The sequence below is a fragment of the Nymphalis io genome, chromosome 1 (assembly GCF_905147045.1).
Source record: "Nymphalis io chromosome 1, ilAglIoxx1.1, whole genome shotgun sequence".
Lineage (NCBI taxonomy): Eukaryota > Metazoa > Arthropoda > Insecta > Lepidoptera > Nymphalidae > Nymphalis > Nymphalis io.
In genome coordinates, this window is record NC_065888.1 from 2,704,773 (window position 1) to 2,728,698 (window position 23,926).

Genomic DNA, 23,926 nt, shown 5'->3' on the forward strand with positions numbered 1-23,926 from the left:
ATGCAACCACATAAGCTAGCTACTACGAGCCAATTAACAGTAACAGCCTGTTAATATCCCACTCCTGGACTAAGGCCTTCTCTCCCTTTTGAGGAGAAGTTTTGGAGCCTATTTCACCACGCTGCTCCAATGTGGGTTGGTAGAATACACATGTGGCAGAATTTCAATGAAATTATACACATGCAGGTTTCCTCACGATGTTTTCATTCACCGTCAAGCACGAGATGAATTATAAACACAAATTAAGCACATGAAAATTCAGTGATGCTTGCCCGGATCACTGAATTTTCGGATACACGATCATCGGTTAAGATTCACGCGTTCTAACCATTAGGCCATCTCGGCCGAGGCAATTATGGTAGATATATTTAGATTAAAAACCACTTCTAAATTCTTTGTTCTTCGTGTTAAAGTGAACATTCGCTTATGTGCAAGTTTAAAATTATGAGGCGCTCCATGTGAATTTCAACAACTACTAAATTTTTTGGCTTAATATTCATTACCATAAGGTGTCTGTAAATTTCACTAGCTGACTAAAATTTTACACACACACACACACAAAATAAATTGAATCGTAAATTTGTAATTCTTCAATAATAAATATTAATAATATTTGCAGTTACTCGCTTGAATGCTTAGTGTTTTATGTTATTTTATAAGACTTATATTTAAGAACTTATACATCAGCTATAATTCGAAGAAGTAAGCGATAGATTAGTACTAAGCATTCTAATTTAAAATTGGAATTTGAACCTTATCAAATATAAATAATTTACATAAAACAATGTAGCGTAAATTTATAGTTTCATGACAAAATTATAATTCGATAATTATCGAAGACGATAATTCCGTTAGACAATATCGATTTTAAAATCAAAATAGAATGCCTCATATAGATTAGCAATAAAAAAACAATATCGAAATTAATCTGAGTTTGTTAGGTATGAAACATTTTTTCTAACATTAGAATAAAGATAAGCTTACCTTTCTTACTATTATTACTTGGTATTGTTGTGTTCCGGTTTGAAGAGTGAGTGAGCCAGTGTAATTACAGGCACAAGGGATCTTAGTTCCTAAGGTTGGTGGCGCATTGTTGATGTAAGCGATGGTTAACATTTCTTACAATGCCAATGTCTATAGACGTTGGTGACCACTTACCATTAGGTGGCCCATAAGGTCGTCCGCCTACCTACACTATAATATATCCGTAACAGCCTGTGAATGTCCCACTGCTGGGCTAAAGGCCTCCTCTCCTCTTTTTGAGGAGAAGGTTTGGAGCTTATTCCACCACGCTGCTCCAATGCGGATTGGTAGAATTCACATGTGGCAGAATTTCAGTGAAATTAGACACATGCAGGTTTCCTCACGATGTTTTCCTTCACCGTAAAGCACAAGATGAATTATAATCACAAATTAAGCACATGAAAATTCAGTGGTGCTTGCCCGGGTTTGAACCCACGATCATCGGTTAAGATTCACGCGTTCTTACCACTGGGCCATCTCGGCCATGTCTATGGACGTTGGTGACCACTTACCATTAGGTGGCCCATAAGGTCGTCCGCCTACCTACACTATAATATATATATATATATATATATATATATATATATTATTATAAAGAATATAAATAAGTTAGTGACAATATTTCGTATTAATTATTATTAATTGTGTGGTAAAAATCAGTCTCATAGCTATTTTTTGATAAATACCCATTTCTTCCAGTCAGTCCATTAATAATGAGATTAAAGTATGTTTATTATACAAGTACTAATATATAAATGAAGATATGTAAATACAAACGAATACATAATAAACTAAAAACGCTGCAACGCTGTACAAAGTTTGATTAATTTGACGTGAATCTGAATAGTCATTGGTCAAAGGGAGTCGATGACGCAATCGATGTCGCAAATGAGCATACGTCATCATTTCAAAAACTGACGGTTTAACGATTATGTATATTGTGTATCACGTGCGATACAACTAATTTATGTCAACGCAACGAGAAAACACTACGAAAGCCATATAATATTTATTTTAATTAATAAACAGATAATAAATCGGTCTCAGTTAAAGTGGCTGCCAATCAGACTACGAAGAAATCTACACGCCTTATCTCTTCTCTACTCTATTATTTATATCGATCACACACCATCTTTCCTTAAAGAACGCTTTAAATTTCTTGGTTGCGACAGCGCACACAACCTGCGTTCTTAGGATGATAATAAGCTAGTTACTCCCTGCAGCCGGACACAAACCTACAGTAACTCTTTTACTGCAAAAACCATCAAACTTTGGAATGCACTGCCTACAGATATTCGGCAGTCGAATTCATTGAGTATTTTTAAATACCGCTTGAAAAGCTATTATTTGTCCATTTCCAAGTAAGGTATGTATGTATGTATGAAATAGTATGTGGTTTATAATTTATCTATATATAATTTTATACTCTATAATTATATATAATATGTATATGCTAAGTAATAATTATATATGTGTATGTATGTATGTATATATATATGTATATATATATATATATATATATGTTTGTATGAATGTATATGTGTATGTGTGTGTATGTATGTATGTATATGTGGTTAGTGGGATGTAAATATGTGTAGTCTATTAAATATTTAGTATCTCCTTTTTATATGTAAATGCACTTACCTGTTCTCTTACAAAATTCTTTCACCAAAGGTTGTCTGTTAGAGATCGCTATAAGCGATAAGACCGCCTTTGCGCACCATTTTTTATTTTCTTTTTCTTTGATTGTTTCCTACTTCTCTCATTTTATGTATATGTTGTGCAAAAAGTGTTAAATAAATAAATAAATCAATATTTTGCTTTAAAATATATTTAACATTTCAAAGAGGAAACTGTTGTTATATTTCAGTATTTGAAAAATTATTAAAATATGATGGGATCGACGTACGACAGCAATTGTGAAATAAAACAATTTAATTAAAAATCTCTTAATTATTTTATTTGCGTTTGTAAAGATACAAATTATGGATATATTTAATGTACTTACGATTAAAGATGATTTATTTGAAATACTTATCAATCAACTCGATGTTTTTATTATTGTTTATTTTATTTAACATAAATATAAAAGATGAATGAATGTCGTATTAATAAGGGAATAATGATCTTAGAGTCATCATCATATTGGTGTATCATTTTTATATACGCTTAGTATTAGTTTGATCTACGATAATACGATAAGCATTTAAATTTATAAGCTATGTTTAATGTCGTAGTAATAAGAGTGGCTGCCTCGTTGGTCTAGTGGTTTGATGTAAGGCCGCAGACCCCGTAGGTCCTGTGTCAAATTCCCAGGTCGGGGCAATAAAAAGGTATTGGGTTTTTCTGTTAGAAAATTGGAAGTTGGAAGTGTGTATACTCCTGCACCTCGTAAAGCACGTAAAGCCGTTGGTCCTGCGCCTGAACTCTTTCGGGTCGTGTCGGATTGCCGTCCCATCGGATTATGAGAGTTAGACAATAGAGAGTGCATTTGTGTTTGCACACACACACTTGTGCACTATAATATATCCTGCGTAACATTTAAATAAAAATAATAATAATATAATTAATAACTTTTGATTAGTTACATTTAACACTTTACATTTTCTCTACATACATTATCGCTTTTATATCTTGCAAGCTAAATGCATTGATACTTTGCACAAAATTTCAACTGGTTAGACTCGAGCCGCATATAATAACAAAAAAAAATCATTCTTATAATATATATAGATAATTGGATTTCAACCACGATCGCAATATTGCGATGGTCATGGTCATAAGTTGATTAATAAGCATGACCACGGTCGAAATCCAAATACTTAAAAAAATATAAAACGATAAGTGTTATTAAAAAAAATGTATATTCATAATTCACTTTCATTTATGATACAAAGAAAAATTTGAAGCTAGTTACAATTTGTTATAGTTGAGCAAAACGTATAATTTGTCAATTAAGCAAAAAAATGTTTGCGAATAGACTATTAAATTTAACGACCGTTTTAATTACTTTGTGAATAATGTAAAAAATCTGTACACAATGACTCAGTCCACAATTTTTCTAGACTACAAAGAGCTAAATATATAAACATTTTGCGCAGAGAATAATGTGCTGGTCGTCTCGAATACATGAAAAGGGCTCTTTAAATTTACGGGTCGTGCTCACTAACTACTAGCTTATTAAACACAAATCAAAATTATTTAACTTATAATGAAGATGGAAGCAGGTCTGCTTAAATTCTATTTGTCACAACTTTTCTATCTAAAATTATCCTACTTCGTGTCCGTAATCGTTATCGGTATTAGCATTGAAATTAAACAAATCATAAACTAAAGTACAAATTGGAAAAAAATAAACAATGAATATACTTATTTAATTCTAATATGCTTATTTAACAGATGCATATAATTTAAGTTTCTATGGTCCAAACATTATGTAAATATAAAATTTATCATCAATTCATTTGATATTTCGATGGAGTGCTTACATCCGTATGCTAGTCGGCGGACGTTTGCCGGCGACGCTCGGTCCTTGCGACTCTTGGGCGTCCATTTCTGAATTAAACATGAGAATTCTGAACTGATCGTTCGGTAAACTTTCATAAACTGTAATACGTTGCTTTTATTTTTATGAGATTTTACTGCTTAATAAATTTATAAGGATGTGATTTTTATCACAGCACTTCATACACCGGAATATATTTAAATAAATATCGTGCTATAATAATGTGTTATTTATTGAGTAAAATAATAATAGCGGCTTATTAATTTATTAGACTAGAGATTACATATTGCACTGTCGAACTAACGATGATCAGGTATATAATTAGAAAATCGCATCATAACACTTCCATGTTCAGTCTCAAAACTTTATAAATGCTAAACTGGTGTTACTCGTAGCACTGTCATCTAACACTTTCGGAATCTCACAGCCGTTGTAAATATAAAAATATCACAGACAAACCTGTGCGTACTAACGAGTACATGATTCGTAATCACTTAATCACTGTGATAATGTTTGTTCGACACATTTTTTCTTCTCTTTTCTTTCATTGAAGAATATAAGTATCATATCTGGTATCCACATCACTAAAAATAATACCAAAAGTAGATTTTGCGCTGTTATGCAAAGAGCATAACTGCCCGTGTGATCTCTGATCCAGCCTAGGAAATAGCCCACGGGGGGTACTATTATGCCCATTGTTAACATGCCCAATCCAACAGCTGACGGAACTTGGTCCATTCTACATTGTTCAGATATAGCGATGTTTCTCGCAACAATGATCATGCTTCTTCCAAAACCATATAAAGCAGACAAAGTCAGAAGTACGTATAAATCCGTTTGATATGCTAATACTGAAAGAGAAAAAGTTTGGATGCTTATTATAAATTAAAAAGTCTTATAAAACCTAAAGTCCATTAAATATTCCTTCAGTAAGATTATTAAAATAAAAAATTTCGATTTCTTAAATTAATTTAATTTTAGGAAACATTTTACAAAATTACAATGTATAGTCCATTATTACAATTAAAGGAAGTTCGATATTAAAAATACGATTATGTAAGATATTTAACACGTTTTTAACTTACTTTGTCTTACTACGATTAACCACGTGCTCGTCAAAATTAACATCATTCTTGCTTTGATATTATATTTGTCCTGTAATGCTGGTAATACAAGCCTTCCAATAATATCAGCAAAAGCAATTGCTGACATACAGTAAGCAGTTTGTTGTTTATCCATTGCTGCAACTTTCTGTTAAAATAAAAATAAAACGAAATATTATTGGACAAATAATTATTAAATATTTATTGCTTGTCATTTTTTGTTCATTAAATTTTATCAAAATAAAACAATACTGAATAGTGGGTGTAATGCTCATTATTATAAGATTTTACTTACGAAAAATAATTCAACTTACTTGCAAAAAAAATGGATAAAGCATACTGAAGTTCTGAATGGAAACGACGGTCAGAGCAGTTCCAATAATAATATTTAGGAACCGAGGGCTTGATAATAAAGAAATATCAAATAATTCATATATTTTTCTCATCAAAGTCTTCTTCGGTTTTGGGACATTTTGGGTTCCTGAAATAAAAGGAAAGTGAGTCTTTGTCGACATAATCATATCATTAATTATAGTAATTCCGTAAAAAGGAACGTTCAGTTTGTTTGTTTTACTGAAGTCACGTAAAAATACTTATTCGAGTGATATAAATTTTCACGTCATGATAGATTGTAGTTTCAGGTCGGATTGACTTTATATTTTTTTAAATTGTATATTTTTAGAAATATAGTGAAAATGTAAAATCATTTTTGGTATCAGTTGTTATAAACGAACGATGCTAAAGCTACGTCCGGATCAATTCTCCCGAATGTCTATAAAAATCCGTATTAACAAACTGTCTGTTTCATATTAATAACCTCATTGAAAAGTTGAAAAAAATCGGAAAAGTATATATGAACTATAGTACAATTTGTTTGTACTACATAATAAATAGTTATGTAAACAATTAAGTATTTATATTAAACGTTTTTCTGTATATAAAAATTACGAAAGCGATTTGGACCAGTAGTTTTTAAAATATGTTAGTATATTTCATTAGAGGCATGAATAAAAAAAAACGTGAACGTATGATACGATATATAAGCAGAATACAGGCGATGAGATTATATATTATGGGAAAACAACCTTAATTTTATCCGGGCGATGTTACAGCTAGTAGTATATAAATGTCTTATCTTAATGAAGGTTAGATTAAGATGTTACCGTTAAGTTTTTCTTTTGATACGCCATTTTTGTTCGTCTCTTTTGGACTTTGTGATATATTTTTATCAACTCCATTTTCAGAAGCTACAGCCAGCACAGTGACTTGACCTTTCTGGTTAACATCAGTATTGCCATTGTACTCTTTGTTTTTATTTATATCTTTGTTATTTTCTTCAAGGAGATGCATTTTTTCATCAATTACTACCTCTTCTTCAACTTTTTTCATATGCCATTCAACTGGTTGAATTAACATGGTTCCGCATATCTGTTGTCAAAAATAACGTTGTTATAAATGTTTTTTTTTTTTAATTTTAATTACCTTTTTTAAGATAGTTATACATATAAAACTAATTGTCAAAATTAAGTTCTATGTCAAATAATTACCCCATGTAAACTTAGAGATGCCAACATTAAACATGCACCCTTAAAGCCGAAATGTTCTAGAAGGTATCGGACAACATGAGGCATAAGTGTCTGGCCTACACCTGTCCCAGCCATGGCAAGACCAACAGCAAGGCTTTTTCGTACCTTGAAGTAGCTATTAATCGCTACAAATGATGCGTTTTGAATGAATCCTAGACCCAATCCTGGAAAAAATCTTAAATTAAAATATTTTCATCAATTTTTAAATGCTTTTGTACGCCCATCTAAGTAAGTACTATAGTTCATCAGGTCTTACTTCATATATGTTTATATTTATATCATTTTTACTATGTTTTGGTTTGAAGTGTAAATAAGCCAGTATAAACGAACACAGAGTTCTACGCTTGGCGGCTATTGCCTGAGCAAGGAGATGTTATTATCTCTTACTATTTCAATATCTATGAAAAGTGACCTTACCATCTGGTAGCTCAATTGTTCATTCTGAGTTCATATCAATGTTAAAAATACATCCTAACGTAGTATAATATTATTAAATTATTGTATCACAAGAAATAAACGTACCAAGGAAAACACCATAAGTTAAGACCAAATGCCAAATATTTGTAGAGAATCCGCTGAGCAAAATGCCTGTTGTACAAAAAAAGGCACCGGATACTGCAACGAATCTAGGCGTCGTTAGTTTGATGATCGCTCCGGCTATCGGACCTCCGAAATTTGTGACAAACAACATAGTACTCAGAACAATTGCTGCTCCCTGGGTATTGTGCCCCATCGCCTCTAACGCGTCTCCGTACAACAAACTAAACAAAGACAGCATTGATTGATTGAAAATCTGAAACGTTACAATAAAATATACATAATATTCAATAACATATTCTGAAAATATTTTATATGTTTATTTAAATTAAGAGAAATTAATTTTTTATAATAAACCCTTTTTTTGTTCTGTACATAAGCTCTGTTATCTTCTAACAAAGTACTCTTTGTTCAAGAAATAATGAGGTATAATGGTAAAAATAGTTCAATAGATTTTGTAAAAAGAATACGTGATAAAATAATATAATAAACAAGTAATGATAACCAATGATAATTATGTTGGTGTAATTTATAACTCACATTCGAAAGCGCTGTTCCTAATAAAACCATCCACCCCCATCCTCCATCAGGTGGGACCAATTTTATTCTCTTCTCAGTCTTCGGTAACATCGCAAAAGAGTTTCTTTTTGACATATTTCTTATTTAAATATTCGATATAATAAACTAATTCTGTCTCTCTTGTATAACCTTTTTATAATATTTCTATTTATACTTATAATATAATACCTAAAACAAAAATAAATTTGTATATTTCCCATTCTCTCTACACAAATAAAAGAGATAATAAATATAAAACAACATAAATAAACATTGAATTTATCAACAATAATATTGTGATTATTTAAAATTAAATAAATGTAATTAATTTTTACTAATGTTCTATCAATATTGAAAAGCAACATTGTATTTTTATTCAAAATTCTCAGAGTAACTTAGTGACTTATCGACTGCATTTGTCATTTAATTGAGAAAATATTTATTGATGTCCAAGAGCGCATTGAGTGACGCGAATGAGATTTTTGTTTTATATATAATTTGTGCATGTACATAGCTGTCAAGGATGGTCTAGCGGCTAACTTATAAGGCTGTAAATCTCGTATCCGGCAAATAAAGTTTTTTGTACAAAAATGCTCAGTAGCAGTTCGGAGTTTGGAACTTACAGTTCTGTACCTCGAGATTTGTAGGTGTAATAGTTTTGTCAATATTTGAAAACAAAATATTCAGGCGCATATTTTTCTTTCTTTCTTTCTTGTACGTAAAATCCTCACGACCAATCCTGGACACTGGAGTCGAACTCAACAGACTGTGCTACTAAATAGGACATGGTATAGGACAAAAGTCGAGATGGCCCAGTGGTAAGAACGCGGGAATCTTAACCGATGAACGTGGGTTCAAACCCGGGCAAGCACCTCTGAATTTTCATGTGCTTAATTTCTGTTTATAATTCATCTCGTGCTTTTCGGTGAAGGAAAACATCGTGAGGAAACCTGCATGTGTCTAATTTCATCGAAATTCTGCCACATGTGTATTCCACCAACCCGCATTGGAGCAGCGTGGTGGAATAAGCTCCAAACCTTCTCCTCAAAAAAAGGAGAGGAGGCCTTAGCCCAGCAGTGGGACATTTACAGGCTGTTACTATATAGGACAAAAATTTGTGTTCAAGCAAATCCGACATCGGATATCATATGCAGAACCAACTACAGCTTTCGTGTTATTTTTGAGGTTCGGGTTAATCAATCAATAAGTAAGTATAATGTTTCTATATTTAATAAAGTATTTTGATTTGACTTGACTTGACGCAGTCAACTTTCAATCGCCGAGCTTTTTTAATAGTAACTGAAAATTCCTTGGTAGAAAAACCTAATAGCTTTGATTGGTTCAAACCGGAGCTTGAAGTCAGTAGCTCGGGGTTTGCAGCCTTATAAGTGAGGTATTTCAATGATAATTAGGCGTGTCTAGGGAGAGTCAACGAACGGAGCGGTCATTCTCTCAAACTATCATCACTTGATGAGACGCCACGGAACTGTCTCTTTACTCCCAATTAGTGAATTATTGTAATTTTGTGTAAATTTAAATATTCTTTAAATTTAAAACGACTGACACTCCTTATAGTCGTTATTAGGACAGTCTTTGACAATATTTTTAACAATTTAAGCTGGACAAAGGTAACAAAATTGCTGTAATAATTTTCTCTTACAAACTATTCCTCACTACTGTATAATTAAATCTAAAACTAAAGACACACATCATTTACTCATGTAACCAAATATCATTCCAATGATTTTTGCCTTTATGTTTTTAAAACTAGTTAAAATCGGATTCCGGCAGAAGTATAGCCATTTTTACTTTTTTTTAATACTGCTTCTAATTGTACTCGTATATATAAACCAATTTCTTGAAACAAATTTATATCAAAATACCCTTTAAAATTCCCTTCTATTATTTTTACATTATAAAGTAATTAATTTCGAACATAACGGTGGTTACTTTTAATTTAAAATATAGGGATTAATTGTGTATTTTAATGACTATTTTTAACGAGAAGGAACATTTAGGGATGGGAGCAGTTCAATGCACTATGCCCGATTATATCTGTAAGCCTACGCTATCTGGCCTTTTATTAGTTGACAATAAAATTACGAGCGATTTTCTTGTTAAAGAAAGCTTACGAAAGTATGCATATAATTATTAATTTGTGCAAATCTGAAATGTTGTTCTTAATTTACCTTACCGTCTGATCTTTAAACGGTTTTTTGACAGTTTCTATCAAAACAATGAATGTGTAGAAGTGTTGTTTTAAATATATTGTGACAACGGTGTAAGTGATAATTCGTTAAAATTGTAATAAAAATGTCTCCCAGATAACGATAATTCCTTTAGACATTTTAAACTGGTAGTCGACCTTTTTGCAAGCTCGTCTGTGTAGGTACCACCCACTCACTAGATATTCTACAACAAAACAGCAGTACTTGGCATTGTTGTGTTCCGGTTTGAAGGGCGAGTGAGCCACTGTAATTACAGGCACAAGGGACATAACACCTTAGTTGCGAAGGTTGGTGGTGCATTGGTGATGTAAGCGATGGTTAACATTACTTACAATGCCAATGTCTATGGGCGTTGGTGACCACTTACCATCAGATGGCCCATATGCTCGTCAGCCTTCCTATTCTATAAAAAAAGAAAAAAAAAACGTTTCTATATAGTAACATATAACAAGATGTGAAATAGTACAATAAGTCAGCGTAAACCATTTCAGTATATTGTCTAACATTTTTAAAAGCGTATGCTGTAAAGCTGCGTGTTCTTGTGTGATATGACACAGTAATAATTCCATTGCTTTGAATCTATTTCTTGTATAACTGAAAACAGTTCGCAAATGGGCCATCGATTGGGCCATGTTAAGTTACCACTGCCTATAAACATTGCACCATTAAAAATATGCTATACTAACAACGTATATTTTTACACTGAAATATATATATATATATTCAATATTGTAAGCCTAAGCCGAGATGGCCTAGTGGTTAGAACGCGTGAATCTTAACCGATGATCGTGGGTTCAAACCCGGGCAAGCACCACTGAATTTTCATGTGCTTAGTTTGTGTTTATAATTCATCTCGTGCTTGACGGTGAAGGAAAATATCGTGAGGAAACCTGCATGTGTCTAATTTCATTGAAATTCTGCCACATGTGTATTCTACTAACCCGCATTGGAGCAGCGTGGTGGAATAAGCTCCAAACGTTCTCCTCAAAAAAAGGGTGAGGAGGCCTTAGCCCAGCAGTGGGACATTAACAGGCTGTTACTGTTTACTGTATAATTAAGAAATGCTGTCATGTCGTTTGCAGTCACGGCATACGATTCGGTTTTACTCCTACTAAATGGCACGGCCATTGAATGTTTTACAAAAATAATCTTTTACAGTTTTGTATATTACAAGGTTAAACGTCGCGCTCTTATATAATTTATAAAATATACGTTTATCAAAATATAAAACAATGTAAGCTAGTAATATTGAACATGTTTTATTTGAATAACAAACGTTGGAAAATTCACGAGTTATTTTACTACTAATTGTCTACACACACTTATAATGAATTCTATAATTAGAAACGTGATACTTCATCGTCATCCAGAACGTAAATTTTCGCCTGGAAAGCCACAAATTGTATTTGTTGTTTATCATTATTATTACGAAGTGTATCATAATCAACATTGTTTAGCGGGTGTTCAGATAAACACTGATTTCTCTCTTTCTGTCATTAATGATTTGACATATAAAGAAGAAGACGAATCATTGTTTAACTAATCACATTCTAACATTTAAAGGTTATTAGTTAGTATACTCTTTTTTTTTTTTTTTTTTTATATCGCCGGGAGGGCAAATGACTCTACTCCACCTGATGGTAAGTGGTAGTAGAGTCCAAACGCGACGACGGCCAGTACAGACGGGAAAAACGTTCTGCACTAGCCGCCTTCGCCTTGCCGGCCCGCAAGATGCCTCTTCACGCCTCGTTTGAAGGAACCCGGGTTGTAAGAGGAGGGGAATACGTGAGCTGGTAAGGAATTCCATTTTTTGGAAGTGCGACAAAGAAAGGAGTTGCCAAATTTCTTTGTTCGCGATGGAATTGATGTCACAGTTAGGCGGTGACATCGAGAACCAGCTCGCGTGGACTTAAGAAGGAAGGGGGAAGCAGGAATTAGAGAGAATAATTCCTCAGAGCACTCGCCGTGATACAGTCAATAGAAAGCGCTCAGTGCTGCTATCTCACGACGCAATTGTAAAGGTTCAAGGGTGTTTGTGACCTTTACGTCGCCAATAATGCGTACGGCACGTCGCTGCAACCGGTCCAAGGCCTCAAGTAGGTACTTAGCGGAGCCATCCCAAAGGTGCGAGCAATATTCCACGCAAGACCGTACCTGTGTTTTGTACAGCAGGCAGAGTTGTTGTGGCGTGAAAAAGCGCCGCACCTTGTTCAGAACTCCGAGTTTCCGTGAAGCTGTTTTTATAACAGCCTCGATGTAATCCCTTGGACTAAGGTCGCAGCGAACGTCAATCCCCAGCATGGCGATTTTGCTTTGCATCACCAGCGGAGTACCACAGAGGGAGGGAAGAGGGGAAAATGATGACTTTTTCGCCGTGAGAGCGCATACCTGTGTTTTCTTGGCATTAAACTCAACAAGATTATCAGAGCCCCATTTGGCGATGAGATCTAACGTCCTATCGAGTTCAATGACAAGATTTTCCCGCCTCTCCTCTGTTTCCGCCCGCCCAGCCACTGCGCGTCCGTGGTATCCACCATGCACTGTACTATCATCTGCATAGCAATGTATGTTCCCAACGGAGAGCATATCATTGATATGCAAAAGAAAGAGTGTGGAAGATAGCACAGATCCCTGGGGGACCCCAGCATTCACTACATAGAATTGTGAAGCGCAACCATCTACTAAAACACGAAGGCTACGCTTGTGTAGGAAGCTGGCAATCCAGGTGCATAGCTGAGCAGGCAGACCATATGCCGGTAGCTTGGAGAGAAGACTTCTGTGCCAGACCCTGTCGAAAGCCTTGGAGATATCGAGGCTGACAGCCAACGATTCTCCATGCTTGTCGATAGCTTCACCCCAGAGGTGTGTTACGTACGCTAGAAGATCACCTGTGGACCGTTTTGATCGAAACCCGTACTGACGATCATTAATTAGACAGTGATCTTCTAGGTAATGGATCAGTTGGTTGTTTAAAATCCGTTCCATCACCTTACAAAGTACTGAGGTGATAGCTATTGGCCGATAATTTGCCGGGTCAGACCGATCCCCTTTTTTGGGAACCGCTTGCACATTAGCTCTTCTCCAAGCCTCCGGCACACTTCCCGAAGAGAGAGAAAGTTGGAACAGGCGCGTTAACACAGGAGACAGCTCCGCTGCGCACTTCTTCAGCACTATGGCTGGTATTCCATCGGGACCGCTAGCTTTCCGTACATCAAGTGATTGCAGCTCCGCACGCACATCACGTTGCCTGATTTTAATGTCAGGCATCGTATGGCCACATGCAGGTATTGTAGGTGGCAGTGCACTACAATCATCGATGACGGAATTGTCGGCAAAGAGTTTAGCCAGGAGATCAGCTTGCTCTTGCGGACTGTGAGCTAGCGATCCGTCCGGATTTCTGAGCGGTGGCAGCGAAGGTTGGCAGAAATTGTTTTGCACAGACTTGGTCAGACGCCAGAAGCTACGGGAGCCCCTAGGATGCGAAACAAGGTCATGACCAATCTGTACAATGCGCTGTGCATCCGCACTCGTGTATGCCTTTCTACAGGACTTGGAATTTTTATTATAGTTTGCTTTCAGTGAGTCAATGTTAGATGCCCCGCTAATGCAGCCGTTGATCCACTTGCGATATGCCGCCTGCTTAGCTGATACAGCATCGGCACATTCACGAGTGAACCAACGGTTACGCGTACTCCTACTGACGAGATCTGAGCTAGGAATGTAGTATTCCATTCCCAGCATGATCTCGCCAGCAACAGCAGCGGCACTAGCTGTCGGGTCATTCCCACTGAAGCAACGTTCCTTCCAAGGGACCGACGCATAGTAATCGCGCATACCGTCCCAATCCGCCGACTTATAGTGCCAAACGCGACGTTTGCATACCGCTAGTGGCGGCAGCTTGGCCTGTGGCACTCTGGTAGAAATAAGGCTGTGATCCGAAGAGCCAAGAGGAGCCTGAACCACAACCTGATATTCCACCGGGTGAGAAGTCAGCAGAAGGTCCAGTAGAGAAGGTGCTTGCCCATCAATGTCTGGGATCCTGGTGGGCTGATCAACCAGTTGGGTCAAGTCATGTGTGAGAGCAAAAGCATGAGCAGTCCTTCCAGCATGGTCAGTTTTGAGGGATTTCAACCAGGATTCGTGGTGAGCATTAAAGTCCCCCAAAAACACCAATTCCGCGTTAGGAAATTGCTCTTGCGCAGCATCTGCCACCCGACTAAGATGGTCAAATAGTCGGCTTGTCTCCAAGTCACCATTGTGGGATCTGTAGAGGCACACGTAGACTCGGCTCTGACGAACCAGGTCCACACGTACCACCAACATGGAGAAGGAGGGGTCCTCCAAGCAGCGCAGTCGGTGACAGCAAACATCCGTCCTGACGAACAAGCATACTCCGGCTTTCGCTTTGAAGGATTCTTCAAGCGTGTAGCCGGGATAATTAAGGTAGCTGGTATCGGCAGGACGGAGTATTTGTGTCTCCGTGAGAAACAACATTGCTGGCCGTGCTGTCTCGAGATGGTGGTGGACAGCGTTGAGGTTAGTGTGGAGTCCTCGGATGTTAGAGAACTCGACCTCAAACAGCGAGGGTATGGTGGGGGTGAGCACCGCTGTACGACCGTTATTTCTTTTTTGTTGCGCCATTTGGGAGAAATTGTATTGCCACGATAGGGATGGGCAAAGTGTGGAGGCGTGTTTCCCCAAGTGGTTGCCAAAAGGAAAAATACACTGACCCGCCGGACGGAAGGGCCCCCGAACCCCCCCGGAAGTGGCCGCCGGGACCCCACCTACCGGTCACCAACCGGCACGACGGTCCACCCCGAGATTATGCGTGGCCTGGTGGGGCAGCCTCACGAGCTGGTTAGGCACGCTCGGGCCCCTGTACTATGCCACGGGCGGCCAGCGGAACAGCCGTTTCTTCGGGTCTCCCTGACCGGCAGGTCAATACAGTTTCCCCCGGCATTGGTTCAACAGCCGTCTCCAACCGGACCAACACCCATCGCGGCAATACTCGCTCGGGCTCTGGCTGTATGCTGGCTGACCTCGAAACGCGGCTGCAAGCCACTTCACGAGTTTTTCACCATGCGTACGGTGGTAACAAGCCAGGCGGATGTTAGCATCCTACCACCAGATGCACTCTTTAATTAATATTATATTTTTTGATTTTGGTGAAGAATGGTGCTAAATGAAAACTTTGCATATTAATAAATTTAAATATAATATTAGAAATAGGTATTAGCTGGATCTTTTATTCCTTGATTTTCATACAAGATATTCGAGAAAAGTAGCGGAGTTTCTTGCCGGTTTCTGGGTAGAATCTACATACATTCCAAAGCAGTGGTAGGACTTTGTACAAGCCCGTCTAGGTAGGTACAACCCTCACATCACATATTCAACCGCTACACAATAATACTATATATTGTTGGGACCGGCTTGAAAGGCAAGTGATTCAATGTAACCTAACAATGTAACAGGCACAAGGCACATTATATCTTAGTTCCGAAGGCAAGTGCATGGGCAATCTAAGGAACGGTTAATATTTATTACAATACCAGTGCCTACGGGCAATGATGATGACTTCGTTCACCTATTTAATTGTTTATTAATATAATAGTTTGTGGTATTTGCCAGTATGACAAATTATTTCAATAAAAAACTAACGGATCAAAAGTGCTTGAAAGAATCTATTAATCATGATTAATATAAGTTTTGATTTCGATATCTTTTGAAAGTATACTATTTGAAAAGTCAAATTTCATATCTATATTTTTAATTTTAATAACACAAAGTTTATCAGTTTATCCGTTGTAAACATTATAGGTACGGCTTTATTCCATTATTATAACGGCAAGAAAAATATTGAGTTATTATTGTGTAATTTAATCGGACGGCAAGAGTCCAATTATGGAGACTGGTGAACTCTAGAATTACACTGATAGACCCTTACATATCTATCTAGGTATCTCCTTGGTGTAGTGACTCGCTTATTATTCGTAATATTCTGATTTTGACTGCATCGTTGGTCTAGTGGATAAATATAAGGCCGCAGATCCCGAGGTCCTAGGTTCAAATCTCAAGTCGGGCCATGAAAGGTTATTGTGTTTTTCTGTCGAAGATTCTTAGTAGCAGCCCGAAGTCTGGAAGTTAGAAGTGTGTCCTGCGCCTCAGAAAGCACATTTAGCCGTTGGTCCTGCACCTGAACTTATTCTAATCGTGTTAGGTTGCCGACCGATCGAATTATGAGAGTGAGGGAATTGAGAGTGCACATACACTTGTGCACTTTAATATGTCCTGCGTAGTTGGTTAATCTCTCTTGAGATTTATTTGAAATCGGTCAGAAAGACATCGTTTTGAGGAATCGAATTCAAAATCCAGAGTTTGTTAAAAAAAGGTATTGGGTTTTTCTGTCAAGTAATTTTCAGTAGGAGCCTAGATTAAGGACGTTAGCCGTGTTACTCTCATTGACCCTGATATTGATCCAGACCCATAGACTGATCTCTCTCCGATCGTATCCAATAAAGTTAGTTAGGAGATACCATATACAACAGTTACATGATGCAATAGGGAAAGAAATGCCTACTAAATTTTCTGTTCATATTAAGTTAGACTTTGATTGTAACGTATTGTTTATTATATCGAACATAGTTTTTAAAAACAATAAACATTTGATAAAAATGAATAAATATAGATTTTTTAAAGATACACATTACACAAAGGTCGCTTAAGGATGTCAATAACGAAAACAGTAAAAACATGTTTTTAATAACATGACCCTTATCTGTTACACTTCATTTATCAATATCTTGCCGGTTAGATTGTATTCTATCGAGCTATTTCAACGCTTTAATAAAAATATTCAAACAAAAACAGCAACTAGAATTTAATTTTCAGTGTTTTATTTTTTAATCTATTTTTGTTTACTTTTTATTCACAGTAATAACGCGGACGTCTTAAATTGTTACTCGTTGATGTAATATAAAATTTATTAATGATAAATTTTAATATTTTATTTCTAGCTTTTTTTTAAATTAGAGTAAGAAGCATTACACTTACTTGTTGATGGTTAAAAATCTACTTATGCTTAGGAAAGAAATACCTTATACGACCTGAAAATAACCGGAAAAATAAATTCAGGGGGTCATTTTTATTTTTAACGGTTGATGTTTAAAATTTTTATATCCCCCTAATCGACACGTGGGGCTCTAGATAGCCTAATATAATTGGAAATTTTTATTTTTAATTGAGCAAAACAATATTATCAACAGTGTATTTGTTGTTAAAAAATAATATATTTTCTTAATGATAATAAAAATAAGAGACTCGGATCGAAGATTTATTATTATATTTATTCGTTGTCTCTATAAATGCAATGTCACAATTAAATCGGAGTCGAATCGAAGGTGAGTTCATTGAATTGAAGATACAACATCGCAATGTATATTTTTGTTTTTATAGAATAGGTTGGCGGACGAGCATTTGGGTCACCTGATGGGAAGTGGTCACCAAACGCAAGGGCGTTTGGTTTTGTAAGAAATTTGGCATTGTAAGAAATGTCAACCATCACTTATACAGCCAATGCGCCACCAACCTTGGGAACTAAGATGTTATGTCCCTTGTGCCTGTAATTACACTGGCTCACTCACCCTTCAAACCGGAACACAACAATAACAAGTACTAATAATAGTGCTGTTTTGCGGTAGAATATCTGATGAGTGGGTGGTACCTACCCAGACGAGCTTGCACAAAGCTCTACCACCAGTAATTGTATTTTCGTTTGTTCGTTATAATATATAATAATAAGAAATTATTAATAAAAGATCACTAATCATTTTTGCTCGCAATTAAAGCCTTGCTTGAGTTGTATTGATAGAAAAGGTGTAATATGGTTTAGAATAGACTATCGGATATTACTAATGAAATATATATAAAGTTACATACATGTGTATGTTTTAATTAATTACTTATGACGTATACGTTTAACTTCAATGAATTTGAATATCTTTAAAAAAATTTAAAGAATTCGACAACATAATAAACAAAACCTAGTAATATTTATTACCAATTATAATGATAGCGCTTTTAAGCATATTTGTGATATATTATTTAACATTCGACCATGTTGCATTAAAGTATTCTGATATCTTTTTTTAATATAATGTACAAATATATATATTATAATAATATATTATCCGAGGTAGCCAAGTGTTTAGAATACGTGCTTATTCACCGGATATAGCAGGTTTGAACCCGAGCACGCGTCACTGAAGTTCTCGCATATATTTCATCTAGTAGGTACTTGGCGGTGAAAGAAAACATCGTATTGCATCGCATTCGAGCAGCATGGTGGAATGAACTCGAATTCTATTCTTGTAATGGAGATCATTCCAAAGGGTAGTAGTGGATCGTTGGCGGTGTCAGTTAGTGACTGGACTTTTGGCTTGAACCAATAAACGTCCTTTCTAAAATCTGAAAAGGTTCAGACAATTTTTTTTTATGCTGATTGTTAGCTTACGGTAAGCGTTATAATGCCTGTTTATATTCATTGTATACAATAATAGGAAATGTTTCGCACGCCTATTGTCTATTGACGTTAATATGCCATCAACGATTGGAAAAATTATAACTGAATCCGATAAACGATACACGAACGTATAAAGTTTTTTCAGATTAATTCATTACGTTATTGCTATGCCTCTCTTGCTCTTAGATGTTATATAGTGCTTAACCTTTTTTAATAAACTACGATCAGATAAAAAACAAAATAATAAAATAATAATAAACACACACTTAAGCTTAATATAAGTGTACTTATGTATTATGTGTGTAAATTTTTTTTGGTACGTAGTATTGTCGTTCTGTCTGAATACTTGTATATATTGTACCATTCGTTCTGATGATCGGTTGAACGTTATAGCAGTTGATGTGCTGCAGCGCCACCTTGTGGCAAGTTATAACTATGTGGATATTGATAAAATGTTCTCCGTTCTGTTTTCTAACCACCCGGACAAGACAACATAAACAGGAAGAAACACTGACTAAGACAACAGCCACTGGACCAATGAGACCCTGGCCCTTCGGGCCAAAATTTAAAGCCACGGCAAGATAACTTGCCGGTAAGGAACAGCCCGGGTAAAGTGGGCAACCCCGAGGCCCGTACCCAGACTGGCTAGGCCTGATAGGAAGAACCAGCTCTCTCTGTCGTCCGTGAAAAATTACACCGACAGTGTCGAACTAATCTCAAATATATATATCAACATATATTTATATGTAGAATTTTTTGTTATGTATATGTTATGTAAATAACAATATATTTATCTGTACTCATATATAGGTAGTATTTTATTCTTAATCAGTTGTTGACAAACTCTACCATTAATTATTATTGGCGGCCTGTATTTGTTTCCTCTTTAAAATAGCACAATGAAACAGTTTGTGAATCGTTTTCGATTTATCGTCGGTATGAATTATTATATTATATTATCTTCTTGATTCATTTACATTTTATTACTCACACAATCAAAAGTCGTTACGTATTAAATAATAATTTATCTCATTGTTATTCAAGACTAAGTCGCTTACGACTTTCTAAAACTTAAAAATTACTATTTATATGTAAAGGGCAATGCAATAATGACGTTGAATGAGGGTTATTACCGATAACGATACAGCTTGTCTGTGAAATAAAAAGACTTGAATTTTGGGAGAATCTTAAATTACATTTACATTACAATGTAAAGGTGCACTCAGAAATTTGGCAAATAATTTTGGAATGAAACATATAACAAAATGTAATAATAATTACATACTAAAATTAACAAATATTAATTTGTTTTAACTTCTTCTTTAATAGACATTTGCACTATTAGAAATCGTTTATAAAATAATCGTTTATATAATCGTTTATAGAATATATGTATATATTGATCTAGTAGCTAGATATAAGGCCGCTGACCCGGAGGTCCTGGGTTTAATTCCCAGGTCGGGCCGATAAAAAGCAATTGGTTTTTTCTGTCAGAAAAATCAAATTAGCAGCCTGGCGTCTGGAAGTTGGAAGTGTGTACACTCCCGTGCCTCGGAAAGCACGTAAAGCCGGACCTCTTTCCGGTCCTGTCGAATTGCCGTCCCATCGGATTATGAGAGCTAGGGAATAGAGAGTGCACCTTTGTTTGCGCACACACTTGTGTACTATTATACGTCTTGCGCAGTTGGCTAATCTCTGGGACCTTATATATACAAAAACAAATCAATGTCAAGTTTTTAACATATATTAATTCAATATTAAATTGATTTATTAAATGCTTATATTTATTTCAAAATTAATGTAATTATTTTAGTTCATTTATGAAAAGTAAATCCCCTCATTGCACTTGCACGACGCGGTCTTACCCTTAAACCCATAAATATTTACTGACTCACTACAGTGACACAGTCATAGTTAAACATTGCTCTGTAAAAAATAATTTTAAGTATTTGGTATATTTATAAAACTATAATATATAAATATAAAGAATAGTAATGCAGATTTTTCTAGGTCTAGTAATGCAGGACGTAAAATACAAACCAAAATATCTCTATCAAAATTTTAATCCTGAAACGTAATTTCGATGCTGCCTTGTAATAAGCACGCAAGCACATTAGAAAAGAATAAAAATAAATTAAAGTTGAAATACACTAAAGTCATGGACAATATATCTGTGATATAAATACAATAAAAAATTATGCAGGTTTACCATATATAGTTGCAAAATCTTTACAAATTTGAAAGGCATAATTAGCCATAATTGAGGATATTTTTTTCATTAATGTTATAAATGCATTTAAAAGTGTTTTATTCAATCACGTTAATAAACGACTGAACTGATTCTAATAAATATTGCTTTAGGAATCGATCATATTAAATAGTGGTACGTTTATTTTTATTTATACAAATAAATAGATTTTTTATAACGTGGAATGAAGTCGACATTTAACGGATACTATAAATTCTTAATAAGTTTAAACAAAACAATTGTTACGTTATACGTGTGAATGATTTAATAATGCCTCTTATCAAATGACGAAATTATTAACAACAGTTTCTCAATATTATGTCAGTTTCATGGAGATACGGTGACGATACGCGAGGTCATTCTAACGAGAAATACTAGTTACTTTATTTTGTTGTAAAAAACAAAAGAGTATCAGTAATTGTAGAATATTTGAAAATTCAAAATTGGAAGCGAAAATATTATGAATATTTTTTTTTATATGAAACTAAGATTATTTTTTTATGAAAGGATTGTTAAAAATTTTAATCAACCATCAAAGATTGTAGGTGGAACTTTTACAAATATGAGCCTGAATTTAACAATTTATATAAGATATAGATATATTTTTTGATACCCTAAAGCAAAATCATAAACACCAAAAGTATTGACTAATCAAAAAAAAAAATGTTTGAAAACCTCCTTACTATCAGCTATTTTAATATTAATTGTTGATTGTTATTTTTTTTAATTGTTAAATTATTTTTTCTTCAGTTTCATCCGCATCGATTTCTGCGGTTGAAAATCGATATCTCGAATACGAATTAATATTTTTTTGCGGTTATTGCTATACACACACACACACACATCCTAACAAAAATAGCTTATAATGGAAATAATACGTTAAATTTTTACTCGTTATTGATTATTATTAATTATATAATTTTCGATTTTGACGTATAAAATAATAAACGTATAAATAAATAAACTACCCGTCAAAAGTTTAAAAAAATCTACCTTAGTAGATGTTTACTTTATTCTTTCTCGATTCAGTAGTTTTGTTGCACTGAGAGTCAGTAAAATAAGGGCAAACGATTTTATATATAAGACGGCAAGAAAAAAAAAATCAGCTGTTATATTGTCCCCATCAACAAGTTTCACCTTGGATGAAACTGGTTTAAAAAACAGTTCCAAGATTCAACCCACATATACTAACCGGTGAAATTCAATAAAATTTCTTCCTTGTGCAAGTCTGACTACCAAGAGTTGATACCGTCTACCACTACACAGAAATATTTTCTATTTTTGTGTTATTTAAAATTGTAACTCGGTGTCATTAGGGCTTTTTTGCAAAACCAACTGGGTAGGTACCAGCCACTAATCAGATATTCTACCCTTAAACAGAAATACTTCGTATTGTTGTGTTACGGTTTGAAGGGTGAGTGAGCCAGTGTATCTACAGGCGCAAGGGACATAACATCTTAGTATTAAAGCTGGTAGCACATTGAAAATATAAGGACTGGTTAATATTTCTTACAGCGCCAATATCTTTCGTCGATAGTGCCCACATACCATCAAGTGATTCACCTACCTATATTATAGAAATAATAATAATATAATTAATATCCGATTTAAGTTCGACTTAAAAATATCATTACTGCCGGCTTGAGACTACATAGCTAGAATTTTTTTTTCACTTATCTACATCTATGTATAAAAATTTTGTTGGAACAAGTGAAGTGAACGACACTTAATAGCAATCAGGTGGGATCGAATCAATTACGAGTGTCGCATCGCACGGCTTGTATTTAATGAGATTGAGATTTAAAAAATGTATATAAATGATTTTTTATTAAAATACTAATACACCAAATTAATAATATTTTTAAAATATAGCGGCTACAACCGCATATCTATTAAAATATTATTAAAACTTTTTTTTCTTATTTCTAATAAGTGAAGGGAAGTGTTCACAGTAGTGAAGTGTTAAATGAATCTGCAGAAATAATCCGTTACGTATTCTGTTTAACATGATTACTCTGATAAAACTACATGACCAAATGCCTTTTAAAATCCTTATCAGATACTAATCTCAAATGATAATTTTTCAAAAGAATTTGTAATAGTCATAGGAATATTACCGAATAGTTCGATAATTTAGCAATATATTTGAATTTAGAAATAGTAGATTAAACACACAATTACACATTTTGTATATTATGCACACTGTGATATAATAATTATGTGTAAATACACACAGATGTGTTACCCACTCGCGAAGGTGAATAAAAAATACACATATTCACTTTTTCTCAAAATATACATTTAACAAAAATTTAAATGCGTTGAGTAACATACATGCAAACGTACAAAATTTTTAATATTAGTAAAATATGTAATAATCTGACATTAGCAATACGTATATTTTCTTCCTTGTACAATAAAAAAGAAAAAATATATAACTAACATAACAATAGAGTAGTAAAAAAAAGTTACCCTTACCTATTTCTAACAGTTCATAACACTATGCATGATAAATAAACGTCCGAAAGAATAGTGTTAACCAATTTTGTTTCACAGTCCAATACGCATAACGTCGTATATCGTGCACATTATTTAATTTTAATAAAAACGACCGCCTACT

The 23,926-nt window shown here is 34.7% G+C and overlaps 1 protein-coding gene across 3 annotated transcripts; it reads right to left on the reverse strand.

The window, feature by feature from the left end:
- Positions 1–4,376: 4,376 nt before the first annotated feature.
- LOC126771871 (monocarboxylate transporter 12-B-like) lies at positions 4,377–23,926 on the reverse strand. Of its 3 annotated transcripts, XM_050492044.1 has the most exons (9): positions 23,785–23,926; positions 8,295–8,501; positions 7,740–8,010; positions 7,179–7,381; positions 6,795–7,059; positions 5,946–6,112; positions 5,614–5,779; positions 4,988–5,379; positions 4,377–4,578 (listed from the first exon to the last, which is right to left on the reverse strand). In XM_050492044.1, the coding sequence occupies exons 2-8, from the start codon at positions 8,406–8,408 to the stop codon at positions 5,027–5,029; spliced, it is 1,539 nt and encodes a 512-aa protein (XP_050348001.1). In that variant the 5' UTR covers positions 8,409–8,501; positions 23,785–23,926; the 3' UTR covers positions 4,377–4,578; positions 4,988–5,026. The 3 variants fall into 3 exon arrangements, with proteins under 3 accessions (XP_050348001.1, XP_050347993.1, XP_050348008.1); XM_050492036.1 differs by having other exon boundaries at positions 4,377–5,379; XM_050492051.1 differs by having other exon boundaries at positions 4,377–5,379; positions 5,614–5,775; positions 5,942–6,112.

Coding starts and splice junctions, on each gene's coding strand:
- LOC126771871 (XM_050492044.1), bottom strand. CDS start 8,408: ATGTCAAAAAGAAACTCTTTTGCGATGTTACCGAAGACTGAGAAGAGA. Junction 7,060..7,178: donor CATCTCTAAGTTTACATGGG/GTAATTATTTGA, acceptor TTTTGACAACAG/ATATGCGGAACCATGTTAAT. Junction 6,113..6,794: donor ATCAAAAGAAAAACTTAACG/GTAACATCTTAA, acceptor CTTTTATTTCAG/GAACCCAAAATGTCCCAAAA.